Here is a 24,236-nt window from a genome sequence, read left to right as displayed (position 1 = left end):
CTCACACACTAGGCTAAACTCATGGGAATAAAGAAAAAGTACTATGATTCCAACCAGCCCCAAACCGTAGTATGTGTAACAAGCTGTGCCAGATCCTTTACCAGGCTAAGATGAATCCTACCACTTTGACAACTGTTTTATTGAGTTATCTTTTCTGAGAGCAAATGAGTGAAAACAGTCACATTTCTAGGTGTGTGTAGAAAACAGTTGCTTAGAAAACTGGAAATCTCAAAAGAATGAAAAAGTGAGAGAACTGTTTTTTAAATACTATACTGAAAAATAAAAAAAAATCCTTCTGTAAACATTTTGTATTTTAAAATATCAAAGTAATCCATATTTTCACTTTTATTTTTTTCCTTTAGAATAATTTCCGTAGAATTACCAGAGGATGCAAGACAATTTGGAATTCAGTTCAGATGGTGGCAACCATATCATTCTTCCCAGGGAGAAGATGTATGGGCTATTGATGAGATTATCATGACATCTGTGCTTTTCAACAGCATTAGTCTTGACTTTACCAATCTTGTGGAGGTTACTCAATCTCTGGGATTCTACCTCGGAAATGTTCAGCCATACTGTGGCCATGACTGGACCCTTTGGTGAGGATTTCATCTTTTTTTGTTGTTACAGTTTACATTAAACATTGGAATAGAAGAATGATCTTCCAGTCCCTCAAGAATTTAATCATCTAATTATAAGTATTTACTGAACACGAACCATTGTAAAGTCATTATTATCTCTCCATATAACATATCTTTGGAAGAAAGACAAAAAAAAACAAGAAAATTGATAGATTTAACTAAACACAAAATGTCACCACATTTATTCTCAAAATTTTATTTCCCACCATCTAAATATAAAAATGCTCTTCAGAGAGTGTTAATAACTGAAATGATTATCATATTGTTCCTACATGATCATAATGAAATAGGAGATCACACTAGTGACTATTTCAGTGAAATTTCTCACAAGTAGTTCTGTTTTCATGCTATTTACCTGAATTCAAAGAAGTTTTATCACCTCTAATGTATTAACTAATATCTCCCCTTTTATCAAGCAATATTGGACAGTGACTCATATAGGTCTAATCAGTGAGATTTCAAGATTATGGAATATCAAATCAAGATACCTTTTATTCTTATTTTTCTTCCTGTGAACATATGGAAACTTAATTCTATAATGAATGGCAAATAAATCATTTAAGACTATAATTAAGCATTTTAAGAATAGCAGTAGGATGCTATAATAATGATTAACTGGAATAAGGAGATAGCTGCTTCACATAGAAAGGAGGGGGTATGTTCAGATAGTTTAGGAAATGTATATGATACATTCCATTCATTGGAAAGGGAAAGAACAAGAAAAGTGAGAGTGACCATAGCATTTTTCAAGCACCAAGAGGGAGGCCCGTGACACTAGAGCCCAGGTAGTAAGGGAGTCAGAAATGGACATTGAGATGTACAGAAGTCAGATCACGTAGAACCTTCTAGACCCTTAGATCCTGGATTAAAACTCAATTCTTCACAGTTCCAAAACCCACAACTATCACCACTGTGCACACTGTTCTTCACTGAATTTCTTGAAAATTTTAAACATGATCGAGGAATAATTTTCTAAGAGACTTTTACTTTCTATTGAGTAATAGACCAATTTAATTTTCCCACATGAATCTTGCTGAAAGCTATTTACTGAAATTGTCTCCAGAGAGCATATCATAAGTGACCCATCAGTGACCTTAGCATAATTAGAGGTAAATTTTACACACCATTGCACAGAAAATTACCTTTGATGGGAATTGTGCGTGGACAGTCAAATCTCACACACAGCAGGCTAAAATTCTAGCATCAAAATGACAGCTAATGGAATGAGAGTACAGCTGGTCACATTTGCTGTGAGTACTGTCCAACCGGATATAATGAAATTTTTATATGACAAAGTATAGAGTTATATTGTGCGTTTTCTATTTGATAGTCCCAGATGCTTATTTTTATAGATGTTCGTTCTTAGCCATGGAGTCTTCAAAGAAAATAAAGGGGTAAAGCAAAAAATAAGATGCAAAAATGTAAACCAAAATGAGATTTCTTAGAATTTTATGCTTTCTGAAAATTTAAGTGACCTGAATTGACAGTAATTCAAATTGGTCATATACCATAAACTGTATCTCCCAAGTTTGTGTAGTAGATTTTTCCCCAGCACTTTTAATACAACAGAGTCATATCATGAATGCAAGTCCTATATCATGTTTACTTTCATAAATAGTTAACATCTGCTCAAATAAACTCCAAAGTTGCTGAGCACTTTAATTTAACACTTGGGTTGAATGCATGATAACAGCAATTTAATTTCTGTGCTTTGATCAAAACCCTAAGAACAATATCCTTTCACACAAGTCTGATGAATATTCTTAATCTAACACTGCTTTAATTGGTGGAGATACATTTACTTTGTGAAAGTACAATCACAGTAATTATAGAAAACCATAAGAAAATATAAATAACTGTACAATCCCCATGGGCACCTTGAGCAGCACTGTAGGAGCTTTATTAACAACCACATGTGAGCAATCAGATTTGACTTTCTGATCTTCTCTGAAATGAAAAGGAGTTGTCTTGGTTATGAAACAACAGAGAGTATACTCTGGCAGTGATAATGAGACTAGAGAAACACATTAACTGCTTTAATAAGGACATGAAAAATGCTTGCTACTCATTAAAATGAAACAACATGGAAGATCTCAAACTGTTCCCATTTTCTTAGCCAATGAGTCAGAATAAAGCCCCTTTTAATGACAGTGTTTTCTCTCTGCTGCTCTTGAAAAATATATTGTCCAAGTTCAATGTGAACTCAGTGTTCACTCAGTGTTCAGTGTTTTTCAGAAACACTTGTTACAATATTGAAATTCAAATGATGGTATTGACCAACTATTTACCATAGCCTCCTAGTCCAAAAACAAATTATTTTTTATGTAAAACCTTTTGATTATCTTATTAAACAAAAATTCTTTGAACATGTTCAAATATGTGGCCTCTACCCTTCAATGCCCTTGTTTCTCTCAAGGGAAATGTTAAAATGTATATGTGTTCTCTACAAATGACTGGTGTTAAATTAATTATTGTTGGCTTTTCCCAGCTGTGAGTTCATTTGGTTTTCATTTTCTAACTCATGACTTTCCATGAGCATGGATTGTTGTTACTAAGAGTGTTCTCCAGGGAAAACTTGGACAATTGCTTTTTCATTAGAAGAACTACAGGCAATATGCTATAAATCACTTTACAGTATGTCATCTTAGAATACTTTTTTCCATAGAGGAATGAGTTGCTTTTAATTATTTGTTGTACTTTCATTCCTTCCATACATATTATCTGAAATCATAACCTCTGTCTGCTTTATGTTAGAAATGGTCTTTAAAACCTCTTACATATATTTTAATATCATTAAGGGAAATTTTTAATTAAAGTTTATTAAAAATATAAATATCACTAAGTACAAATTTATAGTTAAATTCAGAGTGTTATAATAGTGATGAATAAATCACTTACAAATCTAGGATGAAGGTTAAGAGACAAAAATAGTTAAATAACTATAACCACAATAATTTGCTAATGAATATACAAAACAACAAGATGTAAATTTTGACAGCAAAAACATAAAACTGTGTGGGAGGAGTGAAAATATAGTTTTAATATGCATTCAAACTTAACTTATGAATTTAGAATAGACTGTTATAAGTCTCATGGTAAGCATGAAGCAAAAATCTATAGTAGATGCACAAAAAATAAAGTGAAAGAATTCTAACCATAGAACTACCAAAAAAAAATCATCAAATTACAAAGAAAAAAAAAGGAAAAAAGGGAACAAAAGAATTATTAAACAACCAGAAAGCAATTAACAAAGTGGCAATAGTAAATCCACACCTATCCATAGTAACTTTAAATGTAGAACTGAAATCAAAAGATATAAAAGAGTCTTCAATCAAAAGACATAAAATGGTTGAATGGATAAAAACAACAAAAACCACAACTACATGCTGCCTACAAGAGACTCACTTAAGCTTTAAGGATATCCTAAAGCTGAAAATGAAGCTTGAAATAATACATTTCATGCAAAGTAATATGAAAGCAAGTATAGCCATACTTACATCACACAAAAATAGATTTTAAGCCAAAGACCTAATAAGAGACAAAAAGGTCATTATTTAATGATAAAAGAGTAACTCCAGCAAGAGAATATAACATTTGTAAATATTATATGTACCCAATCTAAGAACACCAAATATATAAAGCAAATATTGACAGACCTCAGGGATAGACAGCAATATAATAATAGTAGGGGACTTTAATGCCCCACTTTCAACAATAGATATATCATGTAGACAGAAAATCAATAAGGAAACATTGGCTTTAAATAACACTTAGCAGACATTTATATTTACATCCAAGAGCAGCAGAATGCATATTCTTTCAAACACATATGGAACATTATTCAAGATAGTTCAAGACTCATGTCCTCTCGTCCAGACAGCTGACTTTTAAGTCATGTAATTCTCCAAAGTTAGATTTTCCTAAAAATTTTATGTTCAACCAAGTCAGTGAGGTTTCAGAAGCAATATAGCGTACTACTGAACAAATTAACAAGAAAAATTTACACTTGATGATTTACATTCACAATGATTTTTATCTGTTGTTTAAATGAAAATTTAATAGCTGAGGCAATTGCTTTCTATGGTTAGTAGAAAAAAATCACAAATTCCAGTTGAATATTTTTGCAACATAATATGCATAATTGACATGGAAGATGGATGCATTTTAATGTTTGCAATGGTATATATAAGGTTCAAAAATAAACATGTAAGACTCCATAAAATTTCAAAATGGCCTAACTTTAGTGTGCTCTAAATAATGTACAAAACTGGAATGATAAAGAAAGAGAAAATTTCAAAGATTCCCCATGTATTTTTCTCTCACCTCACCTTTTCCCTCCATGCTGAACATTTTTGGTCAGGCTATCAGTGGACCAGTATTTTACTTTCTGAGAGGAAGTGAGGTACAAGAGGAAATAGGAAGGGTACTAAAAGGAACAACAGGAGTGTGTTGAAAAGGCATGTGCTAATGAAAAGTAGTGTAAATGTGGATTAAATAAGTTCACCTTATCTAAAATTGTTTTGGGGGTTAATATGGGTGCAATGTAAGAGCAATAGGACTAAGATGGTTCTGAACAGTAAAAGAATCTGAAATGAGTTTAAGTTATTAGCAGAAGTAGCAGAGCCTGAAAACAGCTAAAACGCCTCTAATTCTCCTCCCCCACCTTAAATGGGAAGTTTTGCCAGTAACAACTTCACACACACACACACACACACACACACACACCCCACCCCCAAGATTCCTGATAAGAGACTGGCAGGTACCACAAGAGTTGAGAAGAACTGTATTCCCTTGGGCCATCAGTCTTCAACTCTCTGACAGTCTGTCCCTCAGTTGCCCTCTATTTCTCCCTCTTTCTCTTTTTAGGGACCCAACGCAGACTGTGTTTTGTGCTGACTCCCACTCTGACTTTTACCTGGCAGAGATTTCCCTTTTCTGCCACAGTTTACGCCAGCTGCTAAACATTTCTTTAAAATGCTGTTAGGTAGGAAAAATGAAAATACAGCTGAAATGACAGACATCTTTAAAACCACTATCTCACCAACAAATTTCTATAAACTATAAATCTAGCTTTAATTGGAATTAATATCTGGCATCTGGCATTGGGTAAATTGGGCTAGATCCAGAGGAAGCAAAGGTGTGTGTTAGCTGCAGGTAGAACTCTGCATCATAACACAGGATGAGGAGCAACTCTGTGGCTCCTCACAGACTTTCCCATCTATCTACATGGCGGTGATCTTGTAGGTGCGTGCAACCTGCTAGAACGAGAAGACTGTGCCCATTTCAGTCATGGTCATTGTGTTCAGGCAGCCTGAACCGCTAACATAGGTTACACATTCCTCCCAGTTTTATCTCCCAGACATGAAGTTATATGATCCTTGAGAAAAAACAATCTTATTGCTGAGTTTTATTTGCAAAGAGTCTGCTTTCTGTAAAAGCTAAATAAGCAGTAGTTTACCAGCTCGAATTATGCTTTTTATTGACCTAGGAGTTTATGCAATTTAAAGTAAGATTCTAGTCCTCACTTGAAGAACTATGTGTGAATTTCCAAACTGAAAAAATGGAGATGAGAATGAAGAAGTGAAAGAATATAAACTATGTGCTTTAAATAGGAATGGTAAAGATAAGCAAAATAAAGCAGGTGCTAGGGACAAAAAACATAAAAGCAGCCTGAAATAGATGCTGAAACACGTGTGTATTCCAAAATATCTTTAATTGCCAACTCAACCCTGAAATCTTAACAAGATAAATAAGGAGTGATCTAGCCACTTAGAAATCCATAAGGACTTTTTGAATGAAATATTGAATAAAAAGATGGCAAAATGTATTATGTGGAAAATTTCAAGTTTATCTGAAGCTAGACTGAATGAAGGTAGTAAAAAGAGATGATAATAAAATTAATTTGGTATCTAGAAATTTCTTATATAGCTAATCAGTCCAGTTGAGAAGCTGTTTGAGAGAATGTAGTTAGGAAACCAAGGGAAAATTAATAAATCAATTTATCATAGAAAGAGGGTATGTTAAGTGCACATATTTTACTTTCTTTCCAAAATCCCCACTGAAGGGAGCCAAGCAATGTAACAGAAAATTCTGTCCTCTTCTCGGAACTTCAAACTTGAAAGAGTTTCTCAAAGAAATTATGTTGGAGGAAAGTATGCTGATAACTATAAAGTGAACAAAAGTTAAGTGGTCCCTCACTCCTAGACCCATTAATCTCTTCTGGACTGAATTGAGTCTACAGACCAGAGACCAATTATAGAGGTTGTACCAGGGAGACAGAAGTCCACAGAAAAGTGAAAGCAGTTGGGGCTTCAACACACCATATACCAAAGCAGGGAGACCATACAGAAAATCTGTTAGGATTACACAGAGGAAATTACAACAACCAGAATTCAGAGTGTGATTTGTTTTGTTCTAGTCCTTGAATGGTTAAACAAAGATAAGGGAGGACCTGGACAAATGTAGAGTAATTAGCAGGATGATTTCCTAGAAAATGGAAAGCTTATGCCCTTCAAATAAAAAATTATTTTCAGGGCATCCCTGGTGGCACAAGAGGTTAAGTCTCAGCACAATGAAGCTATTGGCAGTCACTGCAGCACAAGTTCTATCCCCAGTCAGGGAGCTAACCCACATGGCACAGCAAAAATTTCCTGTCTCACCTGCTGCTCCCCTCCGCAGTGTATTTCAGTCATTCTGCCTGTTCTGCTCCCCACTCTATCTCTGGTTAATCCTTTTAAGCCTCTCCCCCCCCCCCCAGCCTATACCCAAGTTCTTAGATGCATAAATAAAATAAATCTTTAAAAAAATCCTTTTCAGATTTCCATTGGATATTTGCAAAAAACAAAAATGACACCAATAGAGACCAATAAAACGTTCTCTTCTTTGCTGTTTGACACAAAAACAGGGACCATAAAGGTCACATATTCCACCACTTAAATTTTTTAAACTTGTATTGGAAGGACAGATGGGACCTCCCTGAAAGCAAAACATGACAACAAATTGGGAGCAGAGGGGTTTGGATAGTTGCAAGACATATGACAGACTATATATTCCAATATATAAAGAACTTTACAAATAAGTAAGAAAAAGATAAACCCAGCTTTTTTTTTTTTTTTTAAAGATTTATTTATTTATTTATTCATACAAGCACTGGATACAGTCAGAAGCGCGGGAGGGTGAGAGAATTCACCAGAGCCAGAGCAGGGAGCAGAGCAGGCAGAAGGACCTAAGTACACTGCTGAGGGGAGCAGTGGACGGCAGGAGAGGTCTGCGCGCTATGTGGGACCCTCCTCCTGTGGCCGGGGAGCAGCCGGGGATCAAACCGTCACTGCAGGGGCTGCGGGCAGCTTCGCAGCCCAGCGCTCAACCGCTGCGCCACCGGGGAGGCTCAAACCCAGCTTTTAAAATGAGCAAAGCACATGAAAATAATACTCGCACATACAAACCAAAGAAACTACAAGTAGCCAAAAATATAAGTAGCTTTTTAACTTCTCTAGTATCAGGAAATGTAGATTTAAAAACTATGTGCATAGTAGACTAAAATGAAAAATATTGTTAGCGTTCAGTATTGGTAAGTGGTTAAGAACTGGCATCTCAGTCATTGTGCTAATTCTTGGTATAACCTTTCGGGAGGGCAACTTGGCAGTAAGTGTCAACTTTTAAAATTTGCTTTCACCAAGCAGTTCTGCTTCTAGGAGTTTTTCCTAAGAAAATAATTGGACAAGTACACAGAGATATATAAGAATGCAACTTTATAAAGCCTTGTTTATAATAGTGAAAAATGGGAACAACCCCCAAATTTTCCATAGTTAGAGATAGGGCTCTATTCATTAAAATGACAGTCTCACCATAATTTTTCAATATGGAAAAATGATAAATAGTAAAAGAAAAAAGTTGATTATGATTTTATAATTTTTTTTAAAAAAGAAAAGTGAATGTGTATGTTTTGAATATGTAAGCATTAAAAAGTCTACAACAAAATGTTAGCACTTATCATCTCTAGTAAATAGAATTGTTTATTTTTATTTTTTTTAAAATGCTTCTATATTGTCAGGTCAAGTTTTCCAATAAGTATAGAATTTATATAAGCCACTAAAAGAATATGCTCATTTCTGCTGTGAAAAAAAATTAGCAGAAATAACAAATGAGTTTAATCTCACAATATCAACAAGTTTTTCTAACAACTCTAGTAAAAATTTTTTTTGTAAAAGTATCTTTCACATGTCCTTCTACAGATGAATATAAATACTGAATGGTATCAAACCCAACAAGAGCTTTGTGTTGCTGTTCTGTTTCTTTGGAAATGAGCTCTACTGAGTCAGTCTTTTCTGTGGGTTTCTGAAAATAATAGAATATTCTCTAGGTTTCTAAGAAGTGTAACTATTAGTGCATTGTCTTTTATTGTGGCTCATTGATAAAGATATTTCAACCTCTTTGTCTTACCAGACTATTCTTTTTTTTTTTTATTTTTATATTCCCCATACAATTGCAACCCCTTATTTTAACCCCAATCCCTCCCCTCCCCGCCCCCCACTCCCCATAGAGTGTCTCTGGTTCATAGTTGTTTGTTGATTTTGATTCTCACTTTCTTATAGTTATTCATTTTCCTGGTCCCTTATCTAAGTTTTCTAGATTCCTGCTATGAGTGAGACCATCAGGTATTTTTCTTTTTCTTTCTTTACCAGACTATTCTTTAAGAGATAGGGATCAAGTGTCAAAAATTGCCCATTCTCAGTCGATGTGACTGTTTTACATGCATTTGCTTTGAAGGCACTTTGTGACCAGAGTATTCTCCCACTTCCTTTGGTTATGTGTCTCTGCTTTTCACATAAAAGAGCCTTTTTTTGGAAATGGGGATGCACCTGAGGAAATGCAGAAAGAGTGATTTATTTAAGTGAGGATAACCTCAAAGCCGTGTGTGTATCCATTACAACATTTAAGTAAGTTTTATAAAATGTACCTTCTCCCCTCACTCATGTGCCACTTTTATTTAAATCCTCTAAGTGCCTTTGATAAGTGTAACATAGAGCAAAGGACATCAAAGTAGAAGTCAGAAGACCTCGTTTCTAGCTTTTTGATAACTGTGTGACCTTGGGGCCATTATCTCAGCCTCTTAGTTTTCCTCCTCCACAATGTTAGGGCCCCGCAAGAGCTATACTCTATACTAAATATAGAATCATGGAGACTCTGTTTACATTTTAGTCTCATTCACTTTAGCAGGGTTTTAGTAGAGCCTTCTTGCAGGCCGAAATGAAAAGGAACCAGTATGTACTCTTGTCCTAATAGAGGTATCCTCATTCACTCATTAAATCTTGTAATAGATGCAGGAGCTTCTATTCTGTTGTTCCTTTTTCTTTTTTTCTTTCTTTTTTGAGCTATTCTTGAAAATCAATGTGAACAAAGCTAAGTCTGATTCCTAATGCATTCTGTCTCCAGAATTTCTTCTCAAAATGCTGATGTGTGCTATTCTGTTTTTGTGACTGTAATAGACAAGTTCAGCTTTGTTTTTGCCATTACAAACATTTTTTGACTTCAACAAGTAGCAAAGAGCAGTTTAGTAAATTAAAGGATTTGACCTAAAATCACTGGCTTTCAGTCAGTCTTAAATAAATCATAAAATAACCAAGTGAACTGGTACTGTGAATAGTAAAGATGTTAAGACACAGAAATCTGTGCTTTTCTTGTGGTGTTTTGTTAAGACATCAGGGTAGCCATCATATGGTACCATGAAGAACTGTACATATGTATCAATTAGAAATGCATTCATTCAGCTCTAAGTTACAACAAAAACAAGAGACTGACTATGGCATAAACAAAAGTGATGAGACAACACTTGTCACAAGCAATGCAGGTCTGGTAAACAGCTTAAGGAGACCATCAGGGACCCAGGCTATCTCCATCTTTCTACTCTACCATCTCAGTAGAGACCGCCACCTAATAATTCCTTCCATTATTGTCACAAGATGGCTGCTGCCACTCGAGGACAGAAGGGGGGCAGTTGAAGTAATAGGCAGAGGAACATGTCAGCCAAGTCTATCTGTTTCCTTAAAAGCTTATATTAAAGCCAAATGAGTAAAGCCACCTAGCATCTTACTCTAATATCCCAATGGGGATAACTAATTGATGGATGTCAATGCTCCCAGACTAACCTCTGAAGGTGACTAGGGAGAAAAGAGGCTGTGATGGAGCTGCATCAGCCTACCCAACCCTATCTGCCCACAACTACCAGTTGAAGAGATATTTGCACTAAGTAAGAATTTAAAGTTGTGACTGTTTAACTGACCTCATTTAGCCTCTTAATATTTCTTTTTCTGTAATTTTTGTATTGTTTCTTTTTTGGCGTCTTGGCAGCTTTACAAGCTATTATCATCAGGCTAACTCATGGAGAAGTTAAGTCTACGTCTGAATATTTCCTCTCTTCAGCCAATTTCATGGTTAATTTGTAACCACACATAAGTTAGGTGCTGGCAATATTTGCAAAATGCAGCATTTCTTTCTGTTTCTGTATAGAACTGTGAGGACACAATACCATCTCAGGTGGAAGGAATTTACAAAGAGGTGATTGTGAATATAATCCTATGTTATTTCAGAAATGCTGGGGCGGGGAAATACTATACATGACAGGACTGAGAAAGTTTTATTGCCTTAGCGTGTCTTGCAGACCATTCAACTCAGGTGCTACCATGCACTGTGGCTTTCTCCCCACATGCCCATGAGGTAGAGTGTAGCTTAAAAAGTAAACATTTCAAATGAAATTATTTGGCTGCCTTTCTCATCAAGGGTAATACAAGCTAAAAGGTGTATTTATTTCTCACAGGAAGATCATCTGGGGTTTCTTGCCTACTTAAAAAATCCTGAAATTTCTATCAACGAGTTTTTGCCTGTACAACTCACTGTGCTGATTTCTTTCATTTTGAATAATTGCTAAAATCTGCATCCACAGCTCTGTTTTCTATATTACTGCCTATATATCCTAACACATAGTAGCAATCTTGGTTTTTTTAATCTCTAACATCAGAATATTACTGCATAGTAAGTAAAAATTAATGATTTTTAAATTAACTGTAAATGGAAATTATACAAAAAGGTTTTCTCTCCCTCTTAGAGTATTATAAGGACAAAGAGGTAACTAGTGCTTGGGTTAGGAGGTTTTGGAGTCAGGCAGAAGTGATTTCTCATTGAGTCTCACTTGATACCCCCATTTCTTTATTTGTTACATGGAGATAATTATTTGTATTTCTCAAAGTTATTTTCAGGCTGGAACTAATATAGATAATGTGGGTATTGTGTTTAGCACAATCTTAGGATGTGGCCTAGACGCAACAACAGGTGGACATCTTCATGAATAATAATAATAAGCACTACTAATAATAAGTAGTGTTTATACTGACTAGATTTGCAAGGCCAGTAATATGAAATATTGTCCTTCCTTTTCCAAACATTCATCTAAAGAAGAGATCGGGGATCTTACATTTTATTACTCTATTTACTGTCTAAGTACATAATCTTAGTTTAAAAACTGTTAGTTTAAATAATAATTAGTCATTGTTGAGAAAAGCCTCTTATATTTTTCAACCTTGAGCCCAAGTTCATGTTGATCCTCTATTTAAACAGCATTCCATCTTTAAATAACATCTTAGTCTCGGCAAGAAGCAAGTCGGAATTTTTACTCCTTATTTTGCTAGTTCAGCAAAGGATAAGCAAGAAAAAAAAATTCAATGCCTCAAAGATTTCATGGAGTTTTTTGCATTATTGCATTATCTCTTTTGTCTTTAGCAGCTAAGGCACCTAATAGGAGACATTGTTGAAGAAGGTGCTGGACCTGCTTCAGAAGAGCAGAGCAAAGTACTATGGTATACAAGCCCTAATGTGGCTGACACTGGGAATACTGGCGTTGATCCATATTAAGTAGGGTGGAAAATGTATCCATATTTTAATCTCCTCTGATGATTACAAATCTTTGAGAAGTTTTCTCTAAAAAAGTAATTGTTCCTGCCTTTAAGATATTTAAAATTACTTAAATACTCAATTGGGACTCAATAAAGAATGTGAATTTTACTGACTTGAGGCACAACCCTTAAAACTACATTATGATATTTTCAGTATTTAATGCAAGAACTGAAGACTAGAAAGTAAGGGGGAAAAATGAAAAATATTCAATTGTCCACGTTCCCACCACCAAACAACCACTATGAATATCCTGGTGAATTTCCTTTTTGCATCATTTGGTGGAATTTTTTAAACTTTTTTTTAACATTTACTTGTTAATGTGATTATATTATCTTCATTAATATTTGAAATATAGATATTCTGTCAGGTGGCTATACCGATTAAGCACTTTGTTTTCCCCTACAGTTTGATGTTGAAATTGTTACCAATTACTATTATAAGTAAATGTGCAGGGCCTCCCTGATGGCACAGGCAGTTGGGTGCAGCTCTTTGAAGCTGTCTGCAGCCTCTGCAGTGCGGGTTCGATCCCAGCCTCTGCAGTGCGGGTTCGATCCATGCAACCCACATGGCATGGCAGACCTCTCCTGTCTCGCCTGTTGTTCCCCTCAGCAGTGTATTTTCAGTTAGTCTGCCTGTTCTGTTCCCCGCTCTGTCTCTGGTGAATCCTCTCACCCTCCTGCACATCTGGCCTATACCCCAGTTCTCATATAAGTAAATAAATCTTAAAAAAAAAAAAAAACAAGTAAATGTGCAATAGTCAACATATTTTATGAAATTGTCTTTGATTTTAGGACTATGTCCTTATAATATATTCAAAAATAGTGAGATGAGTCAAAGGATTTATTCTCATGAGCAATATATGATTACTCATTTTTAAGTTATTGACTCTAGGTATTTACTTTAAAAATACTGTTTCCATGATAGACTGTATTTTAGTTTGTGTTGTTGTTTGTTGTTTTGTTCTTGGAGTGGGGAGAATTGTACCCAAAATGTATTTATTAATTCTTGAGAGGGTGGTTTCCTATTCCTCTTGATTCAGGGTACTTTGGCCTTGCCTCCATCTGAAGGCGCCCCTTTTAGGCTGGTCAAAGGCAGCAGAATCACCAACACATAAAACCACCATTTGCACATGACTACAGATGGCTTGTATTTGTAGCCTCCTGGGCATTTCACATCCATGAAGTAGTAGGTGAGGCTCTGCACAGGTGCTTCTTTTCTCTTCTCATCTTGAGGAGATCTTCTACTAGAGCATGTTCCTGTGGGACAATTGTCACCAATAGAAAGGCCAGAGAGATTATTGTGAGTGCATGTACTAAGTGACTGAAATCCACTCTAGTACTTGGCATGATTAAATAAGTAAAGTGAAACTTTTGGGGCATATGGTGTAAAATGAAGAGCTTAATTCTCCCCTGATACATTGCTTTTTAAATTTTTCTAATTTTCATCTCTTTCTTGCAGTTTTACAGGCGATTCTAAACTTGCCTCAAGTATGCGCTATGTGGAAACACAGTCAATGCAGATAGGTGCATCCTATATGATTCAGTTCAGTTTGGTGATGGGCTGTGGCCAGAAATACACCCCACATATGGACAACCAGGTGAAACTGGAGTACTCAACCAACCATGGCCTTACCTGGCACCTTGTCCAAGAGGTAAGTTTATATTCTTCAGAGCTGGTGATAGGAAGCCTCCTCCTTTCTATATATTGGAAGTAAAGCAATTCTAAAAGTTTGTTTGGTCGCAAAGAAACATTGTTATTTGTAATTTAGAATTGATATATAAAGTCAGCAATGATTATAAGGATGCCCCATTCTGCACTACCAGATACTAAAAGGTAATTTAAAATATAAAAAGAAATACTAATAACTTCAAGAATGGGTACTCTAGGATGATATTTTGAATATTGTTTTCTCTGACCCTATTTCTCTATAAATGTCTCTCTTCTTTCTGTGTAGCATATCTTAATGGTATCTTAATGATATCATTTCTAAGTCTCTTTACCTATATGTAGACCTTATTAAGAATATCTTAAGTATATCTTGGCTGAAGGAAAAGAAAAAAAGAAACTCTAGAAATCTGTCTGTAAAACTGAGGCTACCAGAGGGGGAAGGTAGAGAAGTAAGGGGGAAGGAGACAGTAGACTATAGTGGAGAATTGTTGGTGTCTTGGTGGTGGGTTTGGTGTGCATCTGAAAAGGTGGGGGCCTGTATTTCTGAATCAATTTTAAAAGCTTTATAAAACAAGAATATCACTCATCAAGAAAATAAATAAAAGTTAAAAGTTAAAAAAAACCACACAGAAAAAAAAAACAAAGATTCAGTTTGTTGAAATAAAATGTACTTTTTAGATACAAATAAAATGTACTTTTTACTTTGTTTTTAAAATTTTTTTATTATTTTAAAATGTATTTTCTTAATTGGTAAACGTCTAACATTGTAGTAAGGGATGTTGCAATGTTGCAATCATAGTAAATAGAATAATTTTATCAAATGCTAATATTATAACAGTTCAAAAAATGAATTCTAATCCATTTCTGTTTTGTTTGTCACGATTGGAAAATATTTCAATCCACTGTCATATCTCACTTTGTTTTATAGATATTTTAGCTTCACAGAAAAAAAAAATCCCAGATTACATCCATATTGCAAATAGTTAAGATTATGTCATTAGGCTTCTCTAAGATTTTATTTTTGCCTGACTCTTTTAGGAATGCCTTCCAAGTATGCCGAGTTGTCAGGAATTTACATCAGCAAGTATTTACCACGCCAGCGAGTTCACACAGTGGAGAAGAGTCATAGTGCTCCTTCCCCAGAAAACTTGGTGAGAGATGTCTTTAGATATAGCTGTTATTTAACTTTTACTTTCTCTACTAGTATGACTTAAATGTTAAGAAGAATTAAGCCCTGTGGCAAGATGCATTCATTTAATGTCATCATCAAAAGACAGATTTTGAGGCAGCGATGAGAGGAGGAGAGGAAAGAGCACGAGGGATGGGGCAGATGGATCTCTGGGGCTTTGGTGTTGGGAGAACTTCGGGGACAACACCTGAGAGGAGAAATCAAGTACTGCCCTAAAAATAACAATGATGTAAGAAAAAAAAGAACTTCATCTAAAAATTAACAAAAATTAAAGAAACAAAACATTTGCCATCAATTAAAAAAAAGACCCAGTTTGTCTTGCAAACTAAGGATATTTGAAAAATAGAGCTAATTACACTTTGTTTTCTGGCCTATCCTAGCTTTTTCTGACCTCTGTTTTTTGTAGGAGAATGCAGTGAGCCAGTCCCTTTAGGCTTGACATACAAAAGGGAATGATACAAGAATCTAAAATCTCCTATGCCAAGACAGTTTGAGTTGTAAAGTTGCTTCATTGCTGATAAGTCCTACTTTTAATTTCAAAAACTTGGTTTACACTCTTTTTTCTCCGATTATGTTCTTTGGTAACAATGAAAACCATCCCCAGGGAGCAGAAACCTCAGAAACTAGGAATAAAGTCAAACATTTATTAATGTGAAAGAGAAGAGCACAATCCCCGCCCCCCACCACCCCCAGTATTGCATTGTTTCACGTTAGATTAACCATTGTAAGCAGTATGTCAGGAATAGATTTTAGAAGATTAGACAGGGAGACCAGTACAGGGGTTTCAGGCAATAAATGTTGGTGACTTGGAAGATGATTGTAAAAAACCTGACAAGAACCATCAGTTGTGAAATATATTCTGTTAAATAGGGTGTGCTGTGGTAGAAAGGGAAGACAAAAATAAATTCTAAATTCTGGGCCTGGGAAACATGTTGGATGGTAGTAGCTCTGATTGAGATGGGAAAGACTGAAGGCGTGGATTGGGACAGGAAATTAAGTGTTCTGTTTTTGTGATGTGAAGCTTGAGATACTTATCTATCCAAGCAGAAATATCAAGAAGCCAATTGCACTTATGAATCTGAAGCTCAGAAAAGAGATTTGGGCTGAAGAGTTAAATACTATGAGTAATACGAATATTTGTGAGCATGAGCTCACCCAAGAAAGAGCCTTGGACTGTAAATGAGAAATCTTGAGTTCATAGTGATTAATTAATTACATGATTTTAACCATTAACAACTTCTTTAAGCCCTATTTCTGCTAAGTATAATAAAGAGGCTTAATTAGATGATTAAAGGTCCCTCGCAGTCTGAAATGCTAAGATTCTGTGATTTGTGTAGTAAGAAAAACATCAAACAATACGAATTTTATTTTTCTGTGGTATCTCCTGTCCAAGAATCCTTATGTAAAGATAAAATTACTAAACAAACTTTTCTCAGATTATTTTATGTAATCCGTACGCTCTGTAAAAAATCAAATGATCAGGGCCTCCCCTGGTGGCGCAGCAGTTGAGTGCTGGATTGCGAAGCTGCCCGCAGCCTCTGCAGTGCTGGTTCGATCCCCGGCCGCCCGCGAGGGTCCCACATGGTGCACAGACCTCTCCTGCCGTGCCCGCTGCTCCCCTCGGTGGTGTACCTCAGTCCTTCTGCCTGTTCTGTTCCCCACTCTGGCTCTGGTGAATTCTCTCACCCTCCTGCACCTCCGACCTGTACCCCAGTTCTTGTATAAAATAAATAAATCTTTAGGAAAAAAAAAAGAACATGAATGTTCATCAATTTAAAAAAAAAATCAAATGATCAGATAATCTAGAATTATTCGTGTACTTCATTTAGTTGAAAATTGTATTGTTGCATTATATAAGAATACCTTTTTGATTATTTTTAATAATTTATCATTATGTTTGAAATTTGATTTTCACAGATTTTTTTTTTTTTGTGTGTGTGTGTGTGTGTGGGACCCTCGCTGGCAGCCAGGGAATGAACCGGCGCTGCAGAGGCTGTGGGCAGCCTTGCAGCCCAGTGCTCAACCGCTGCGCCAACAGGGGAGGCCCCACAGATATTTTTTATATCCAACTGTGAGCAATTTCCTGGATACACTGTTAATGCTTCATATAAGTAGCTACTTTCTCTAACATCCTACCTTTTCATATCTACTGCTGTGAATATAATCAAGAGTTTTATTTAATTTCAGTGATATTCCAAGTATATAGAGCAAGATTATAAAAAATAACCCAAGACATCAAACAGTTAAAAAACTGGTTATTCTGGGTGGTAAGCTAACGATGTTTTTTTTTTTTAATCATTAAGTGCATTATTCTCACTATTTAAAAAATATTGGTATTTAATTGTTGGCATGTGTAGTACAATTTCAATTTATGATAGTAAGATAATATTTCTAGTTCATTTTAGAGATGTCTTTTTATCCCCAGACATGTTTTTAAACTATTATTCTTAATCCATATAGTTTCAATATCCAAAAATATTTTCCTTATCAGAAAAATTTTGTAGATTATTTAAAACTAACATTATATGTTGCTTATTTGCTTAAAAGATAGTACCACTGAGTTGAATGTATAATCAGAAAAGATCTCATCAGTGTTACTTAGACACTTTAAATACATTGATCCTAAACCCTTCAGTTCCAACCGTACCTGACACACAGTTGGGGTGCTATATAAAAGTTGGGGAATTAAAGAGAATTTTAATGCAATGTACCTCAATAAATTAAAGAGATGTTTTATTACAATGTACCTCATTTACAAACAGGAAAAAAAAAAGTCTGCTAGATTATTCCCCCAACCATTTGTCTTTAAGTGCATGTACATAAATAATTTAACTCTGTTTTTCAAAATTTCCTTCAAAGCCCAAGGTAAAAAAAAAAGTAAAAATATTTTTTAATCAACCCAAGAGGGTATTTATTTTAACGTTTCTGCTAAACATTATTGCTATTTTTTTCTAAAGCGTATTCAACTGGTTATCATTGTTTTGAGATCTGCATGCTTAAAAGCTCTGCTGTAAGCTTATGGTACATTTAATCACCTTGGTATTCTTGGTAACTTTATATTATTCATATAAAACTTCTGCAAAGACATGTTTTTCTCAAGTATTAAGGGAATACAGTTTAGTTTAAAGCAGTATTCTTTTTGGAAAATATTTGTTCTGCTGTTTTGAGTTAAGCATATGTAACTGTAAATTGAACATATGCAAGCAAACGTGGTTTCTACACTATAAAAGATCTGTTAACTTTGGAAGATATGCTAGATAGGACAACTTAGAATGGAAATATCGAATATACATACACCTGCTCAGAGAAATTATATTGTATATGAACTGAACATTTGTTACCCAATGAAAATTAATTTTGCTTTTATGAGAGACATTTACATAAGAACAGGGCCTAATGAGACACAAACAGCTGTCAGTTGCTGACTTCATAAACAAATCAACACCTAATGACTGAATGAGTTTCAGAATTATTGGGCAAATGTAATTATACTAACTCTGAAGGTGGAAAATACAATTTAGTCAGCCTCCATTTACCTTGATTCCTCAGGTTGCCAAACTATCAAGAGATGACTCAATGCTATTTTATTTCAGTCTATAAGTTCATATGTGGGGTAGAGGGGAGTCAAATAAAGAGGACTGTCAAATTTTGTCACTTTTCAGAATCCATAGAGTTTGGACTTTAAATGCAGGTCAACTTCATTTCATGATCCACATGGCAGCAGTCCCACTTTCAGATTCAATCTAGAGCACATAAGACTGCTCCTAAGAATGGTTATGTAGCTTAAGAAGAGAAGGAGAAAGAGAGAGGAAGAGAATTGGCAAATTAGATATCTGTATTAAGGGCATATCTAGCAGTGATGGAGCTGCAAATCAGCGAGATCACACTTTTTGTTCCCACATGTGACCAGCAGGAGATTGCTCACAAGACTAGTTGTGGTTTTTTTTTTCTCACTAAAAATGAAGCCAGTATTCAACCTCTTTTTGCTTCCTCCTCTGTTAATTAACATCAGCACATTAAACCGTGGATTGCAATTTTAAATGGAATAATCCATTTTAAACTTTTTATCTTAAGTAAATATCCTTTTCAAGAAATTGTAAGGTGCATCTAAGGTTTCCTTTACTTAGAAAAAGAATTTAGAATGTGACTACATGTCACTGTTTGAAAGGAAAATCTAGGGCAGGTTTCTGAAGTTCTCAAACCTCATTTTAATGCTTGAAATACCCAAACCTCGAAATTATGGATGCCATGGGTTTTTGCTTGGGCATGTGACTATAAAGAAAATAAACTATCACTTCAGTCAACAAACCACCAGAGCAGTCATTAAATTTGAGAGCTGGAAGGGATCTTAGAAATTAGTTTGCCAGATCCCTTTATTTAAGAAGCAAGAACAAAAAACCCTGAAGGCTTAAAATTCTCACTAAAGGTCACACAGCTGATAAATTGCAGAGCCGGGGTACTGGGGGTCAGATCCCCTGACTCCTAATACTTCTTCACCCCATTACCTACAGAAATCAGAAATGGACTGGCTGGCCTTTTCTGAACTGTCTATCTACTACTCATTGACTCATTATTAGTAGACTTTTTTTTGATTCCTACTTTGTTCTGTTCCTGTGCAAACTATTGAGGAAAAAAAAAGATATCCCTCATCCCCAGAAGAGCTCTCTCTCTCTCTCTCTGTATATCTGAGTTCCTGGACTCAATTCAGATTATAATCCATCTTAAAAGAAGATAGTCAACTTTTTTTTCTGACACTGGTGCATGAGTCTTACTTCTTTTCTGTGAGACTGTATGCTCAAAGACAATGTACTACTTTATAGTAAGTTTCTCTGAAGTCCATTTCTTAATGGGACTATGAAAATTGTGATGGCTGTTAGAATTACAAATAGTAACTATTACTATGGATGAGTGCATCTGTCCCATTGTATGTCTCATGATGGGCACTGAAATGCAGCAAACTTATGTCTCCTGGATACACCTTAGTGAATCCTGGGATTATCTTACTGGGATGAAAGTGCAACCTATTAGCCACAGATTATTTGCAAAATAAAGTGAAGGCTTATCAGGATTTTAATGGTCTGTTATGTATGTAGGGAGTATTTAATATGTGGGTAATTGATGCAGGGACTTTAATGTGTTAAGACCAAATGGATCTGTAGATAGTGTGCTTGGGAAAGGTTTAATCAATAAAGCTAAACATGCATGTTGATTCTGCAAATTCGTTTTGTTTTGTTTTGTACTGTGAGTAAAAAGAACTAGTAAAGGATCCCTAAAAATTCCTAAAGGTGAAAAATATGATGTGATTTTTAAAAGAATGTGTTGTACTAAACATTCTTTCATGAAAAAAAATGAATGAAAACTTTCTTGGCATTGCTCTCAAGGATCTTCTTTAGTTTTTTTTTAGATGACACAAGGTCCCACCTGTTTTTCTAGATGGAACTTTAACTTTCTGTCTCCATTTAACATCAGCTTATCCATGAAACCCAGGCAAATTAATGTTTCAGAAATAATAAGTGGAATGTGTATCCAGATGTTCTTACTTGTTCTTTCATTGTAGCACATCCCCTCAACCCTAAAACAGCACCCCAATAAAACTTTTGTTTTATATTGAGAACTAAACTGCAAGTCTAAAACAAAAAAGGTTGGTATGTTTTTATGTATTTCTAGTAATAACTCTGCAACAAAATTAATTTAATTTTCTTTAAAACATCTCAAATTAAATTAAGATTGAGATATATATACATAATAGGCAGATTTCTTTTTAACTTCCCTTCATTATAGAAATGTTGAATTTCATAATAATTGAGTGGAAAGTAAAGAGAAATGACTGGCAGCCAAATACAAGCTCTAAACCATTATCTGAAGATTTTGAATGCTGACATTTTTTGTCTGTGCCACCACCTGCCAGTTGAAATCTTGTTTTTATTACTGTACCTTGCTTGTTTCTAGGTCCAGTGCCACCCGCTTCCGTTGGAGTCAGAGCTATTACACAGTGCAAGATGAGTGGGCTCTCGACAGCATTTACATTGGCCAGCAGTGCCCAAACATGTGCAGCGGGCATGGCTTCTGCGACCACGGCCTGTGCAGGTGCGTGTGTCAGGCAGCGAGACTGACTCTAGGGATTTGTATTTATAAGGATATCACAGCCATTGTCATCAGGGTTTTATGAAGAGACTGATAAATAATGAAATAGCCAAAAGAAAATGATCCTCCTCGCTGTTCTTATTTTAGTCATATAAAATATTGTTACAATTAAAGAAGTATAAAACTTCAAAACCTAACCTCAAGATGAAGCCTCCTGGATTTAAATTCCACAGTTTATTAATTAACCCTAAAGTCATCTCTGGTAGTTAAAAGAACCTTGCTATTGTTTCCCTTTCCTCCCCCTGACAGTTTTAAAGTATGAGTCAAACAGCTGCTACTTGCTCTCCTACATGACTTCCCAGAAGCTCAAGGTTGTATACACCGTGAGATGGTGATTATCGCTAATGAGGATGAGATGGGGCACATTGGAATACTTAAAAACTAAAAGACATATGGTTTAATGAGAAAGGGATCTATAAAATGTGGCCAGAGTTACATGTAGGTTTAGGTTAAGCAGACAAATACTAATATGTGACTTTTTAAGGCTACATCTCTCTTTCACCTGCCCACTCATACACATACCCAATCTGTCTTCAGTGCTACTTGGTACTGTGATTCTACCATTACAGCATTATTTATTTTAAGAAAGGATTCTGTCCTTTTTTGTGGTGTGAAAAACTGAAAGTTGTTACAGCCACAGCCACAGCCACAGAGAAAAATCAATGTGAATGCTAAGACCTAAGCAAACGTGAGACACAGAAAATGCTGCAGGTCACGTGATCACACATTTACCGGGGTTGTCTATGACTTTTTCACTTGGCCTTCCTTTCTCATAGGTGTGACCCAGGATACCAAGGCACTGAATGCCACCCAGAAGCTGTTCTTCCTTCCACAATTATGTCAGATTTTGAGAACCAGAATGGTTGGGAGTCTGACTGGCAAGAAGTTATTGGGGGAGAAATTGTAAAACCAGAACAAGGGTGTGGGGTCATCTCTTCTGGATCATCTCTGTACTTCAGCAAGGTATGACAAGAATAAGTAAGCAAGGCAATGCCTCATTCAGTAACTGATTTGTAGAGCAGCCTTAAATCAGAAGGTACAAATATGAGATGCTTTTGCTTTTCCCCAAATTCCTGCTTTTGATTAGGCCTTGTCAAATTCCTTTTTCCTTAACTACATTTGGAAATTTATAGTTGGATGATTGTTTTTGGTTAGACAGGTATACATCCATTTTATATGCCAGTTTAAAATTCCTATCTCTTTTTGTGCCTGATTTAAATATTTGCTTTTCTTTCCTTCAGTGTCAGCTAGGGTTGTGTCTTAAGGCCCTTTAAGTGGGGAAGGGTCTTGGTCCCTTCTCACCCGGTCCATGAAGGGTATGTGAGTGTGCAATGCTGTGGGTCAGGGCGTGAGTAGTAGTGGAGGTGGTGGAAGCTAGAGATTAAAATCAGCAACTCTAGGGGCCTCCCCAGTGGCGCAGTGGGTTGAGCACAGAGCTCTGAGGTTGTCTGCAGCCTCCGCAGTGCCGGTTCAATTCCCGGCCAGCCAGGGAGATTCCCACGGGGTGCAGCAGACCTCTCCTGTCTCTACGGCTGCTCCCCTCAGCGGTGTATTTCGCTCCTTCTGCCTGTTCTGCTCCCTGCTCTGTTTCTGGTGGATTCTCTCACCCTCCCATGCCTCTGGCCTGTACGCCAGTGCGTGTATAAATAAATAAATCTTTAAAAAAAAAAAACAAAAAAACAACAACTCTAAAGCCAAATTGCCTGTTTCAGTCTGATTCTACTACTTCCTTGTTGTATGACTTTAAGAAAATTACTTAACCTGTCAGTGATTTGGCTTCCTCATATATAAAATGGAAAAAAATGAGAGTATCTACCTCATCCAGATTATTATGCAGCTAAATGAGTTTGTACTTGTAAATCATGTTGAACAATGGCTAACACATGGAAAATGTTTAGATTTACCAATGCATTAATCTCAGGTATGTGATAGGAGGAGGGAAGAAAGGCAGTGTGGGTGGGATATGTAGAGATGTTCTTAGGAAACTGAGCATATCTCTGAGGTCCTATTTTGACTTGATGTGGTGCTGCTCATGTGGAACTGTTTTAGTTAACTTGAGCTACTATACAAAAATGCCATAAGTGGGGTGACTTAAACAGCAAACATTTCTTCCTCAAAAGTTTGGAGATGGGAAGTCCAAGATCAAGACACTGCCGGATTTGGTGTCTGGTGAGGACCTGCCTCTTAGTTTGCAGCTGGCAGCAGAAGCTCTCTTGTCCTTTCTTCTATCCTCATATAGTGGAGGGAGCAGAAAGAGAAGAAGCAGACTCCCTCAGTCTCTTCTGAGGCAATAATCCCATCCTGAGGACTCCACCTCAAGACTTGCCAAAGCTCCCACCTCCTAAGTACCATCCCACTGGGGTGTTGGGCATTCAGCATGTGATTTTTAGGGACACACAGATACGGTCCATAACAGGGATTCTACATAGATATTTTTCTTGCAATGTTCAACTTCTCCAGTGGCGGCGCCAGGTTGGGCAAAGAGTTTGGTGACACTAATGGGGACTGAGGTACCAGTCATAATCTCTCTAAGATTGATTCTCTCTGAATATCCCCTAAATTATGCTGCTTGGTTAGGGCTAGGGGAGGGGACCTGCCTTCTTCCCTACAATCTAGGCAAGTGTTCTTTTTTTCCTCTCTCCAAT

At 36.0% G+C, this 24,236-nt stretch overlaps 1 protein-coding gene across 1 annotated transcript in view; it reads left to right on the top strand.

Annotated features, from left to right (window-relative positions):
- RELN (reelin) overlaps positions 1–24,236 on the top strand; it is a 436,933-nt gene that overhangs the window by 296,504 nt on the left and 116,193 nt on the right. The window contains exons 20-24 of the mRNA XM_037511284.2: positions 363–599; positions 14,049–14,241; positions 15,297–15,409; positions 21,397–21,534; positions 22,368–22,554. Of these exons, the coding sequence (XP_037367181.1) occupies positions 363–599; positions 14,049–14,241; positions 15,297–15,409; positions 21,397–21,534; positions 22,368–22,554 (868 nt within the window). The remainder of the gene's footprint in view (positions 1–362; positions 600–14,048; positions 14,242–15,296; positions 15,410–21,396; positions 21,535–22,367; positions 22,555–24,236) is intronic.

The sequence above is a fragment of the Talpa occidentalis genome, unplaced genomic scaffold (genome assembly GCF_014898055.3).
Source record: "Talpa occidentalis isolate TD23 unplaced genomic scaffold, MPIMG_talOcc4v2.1, whole genome shotgun sequence".
NCBI lineage: Eukaryota > Metazoa > Chordata > Mammalia > Eulipotyphla > Talpidae > Talpa > Talpa occidentalis.
The sequence above is the reverse complement of the archived record's forward strand: the minus strand, read 5'-3'. Positions and strand labels throughout refer to the sequence as shown.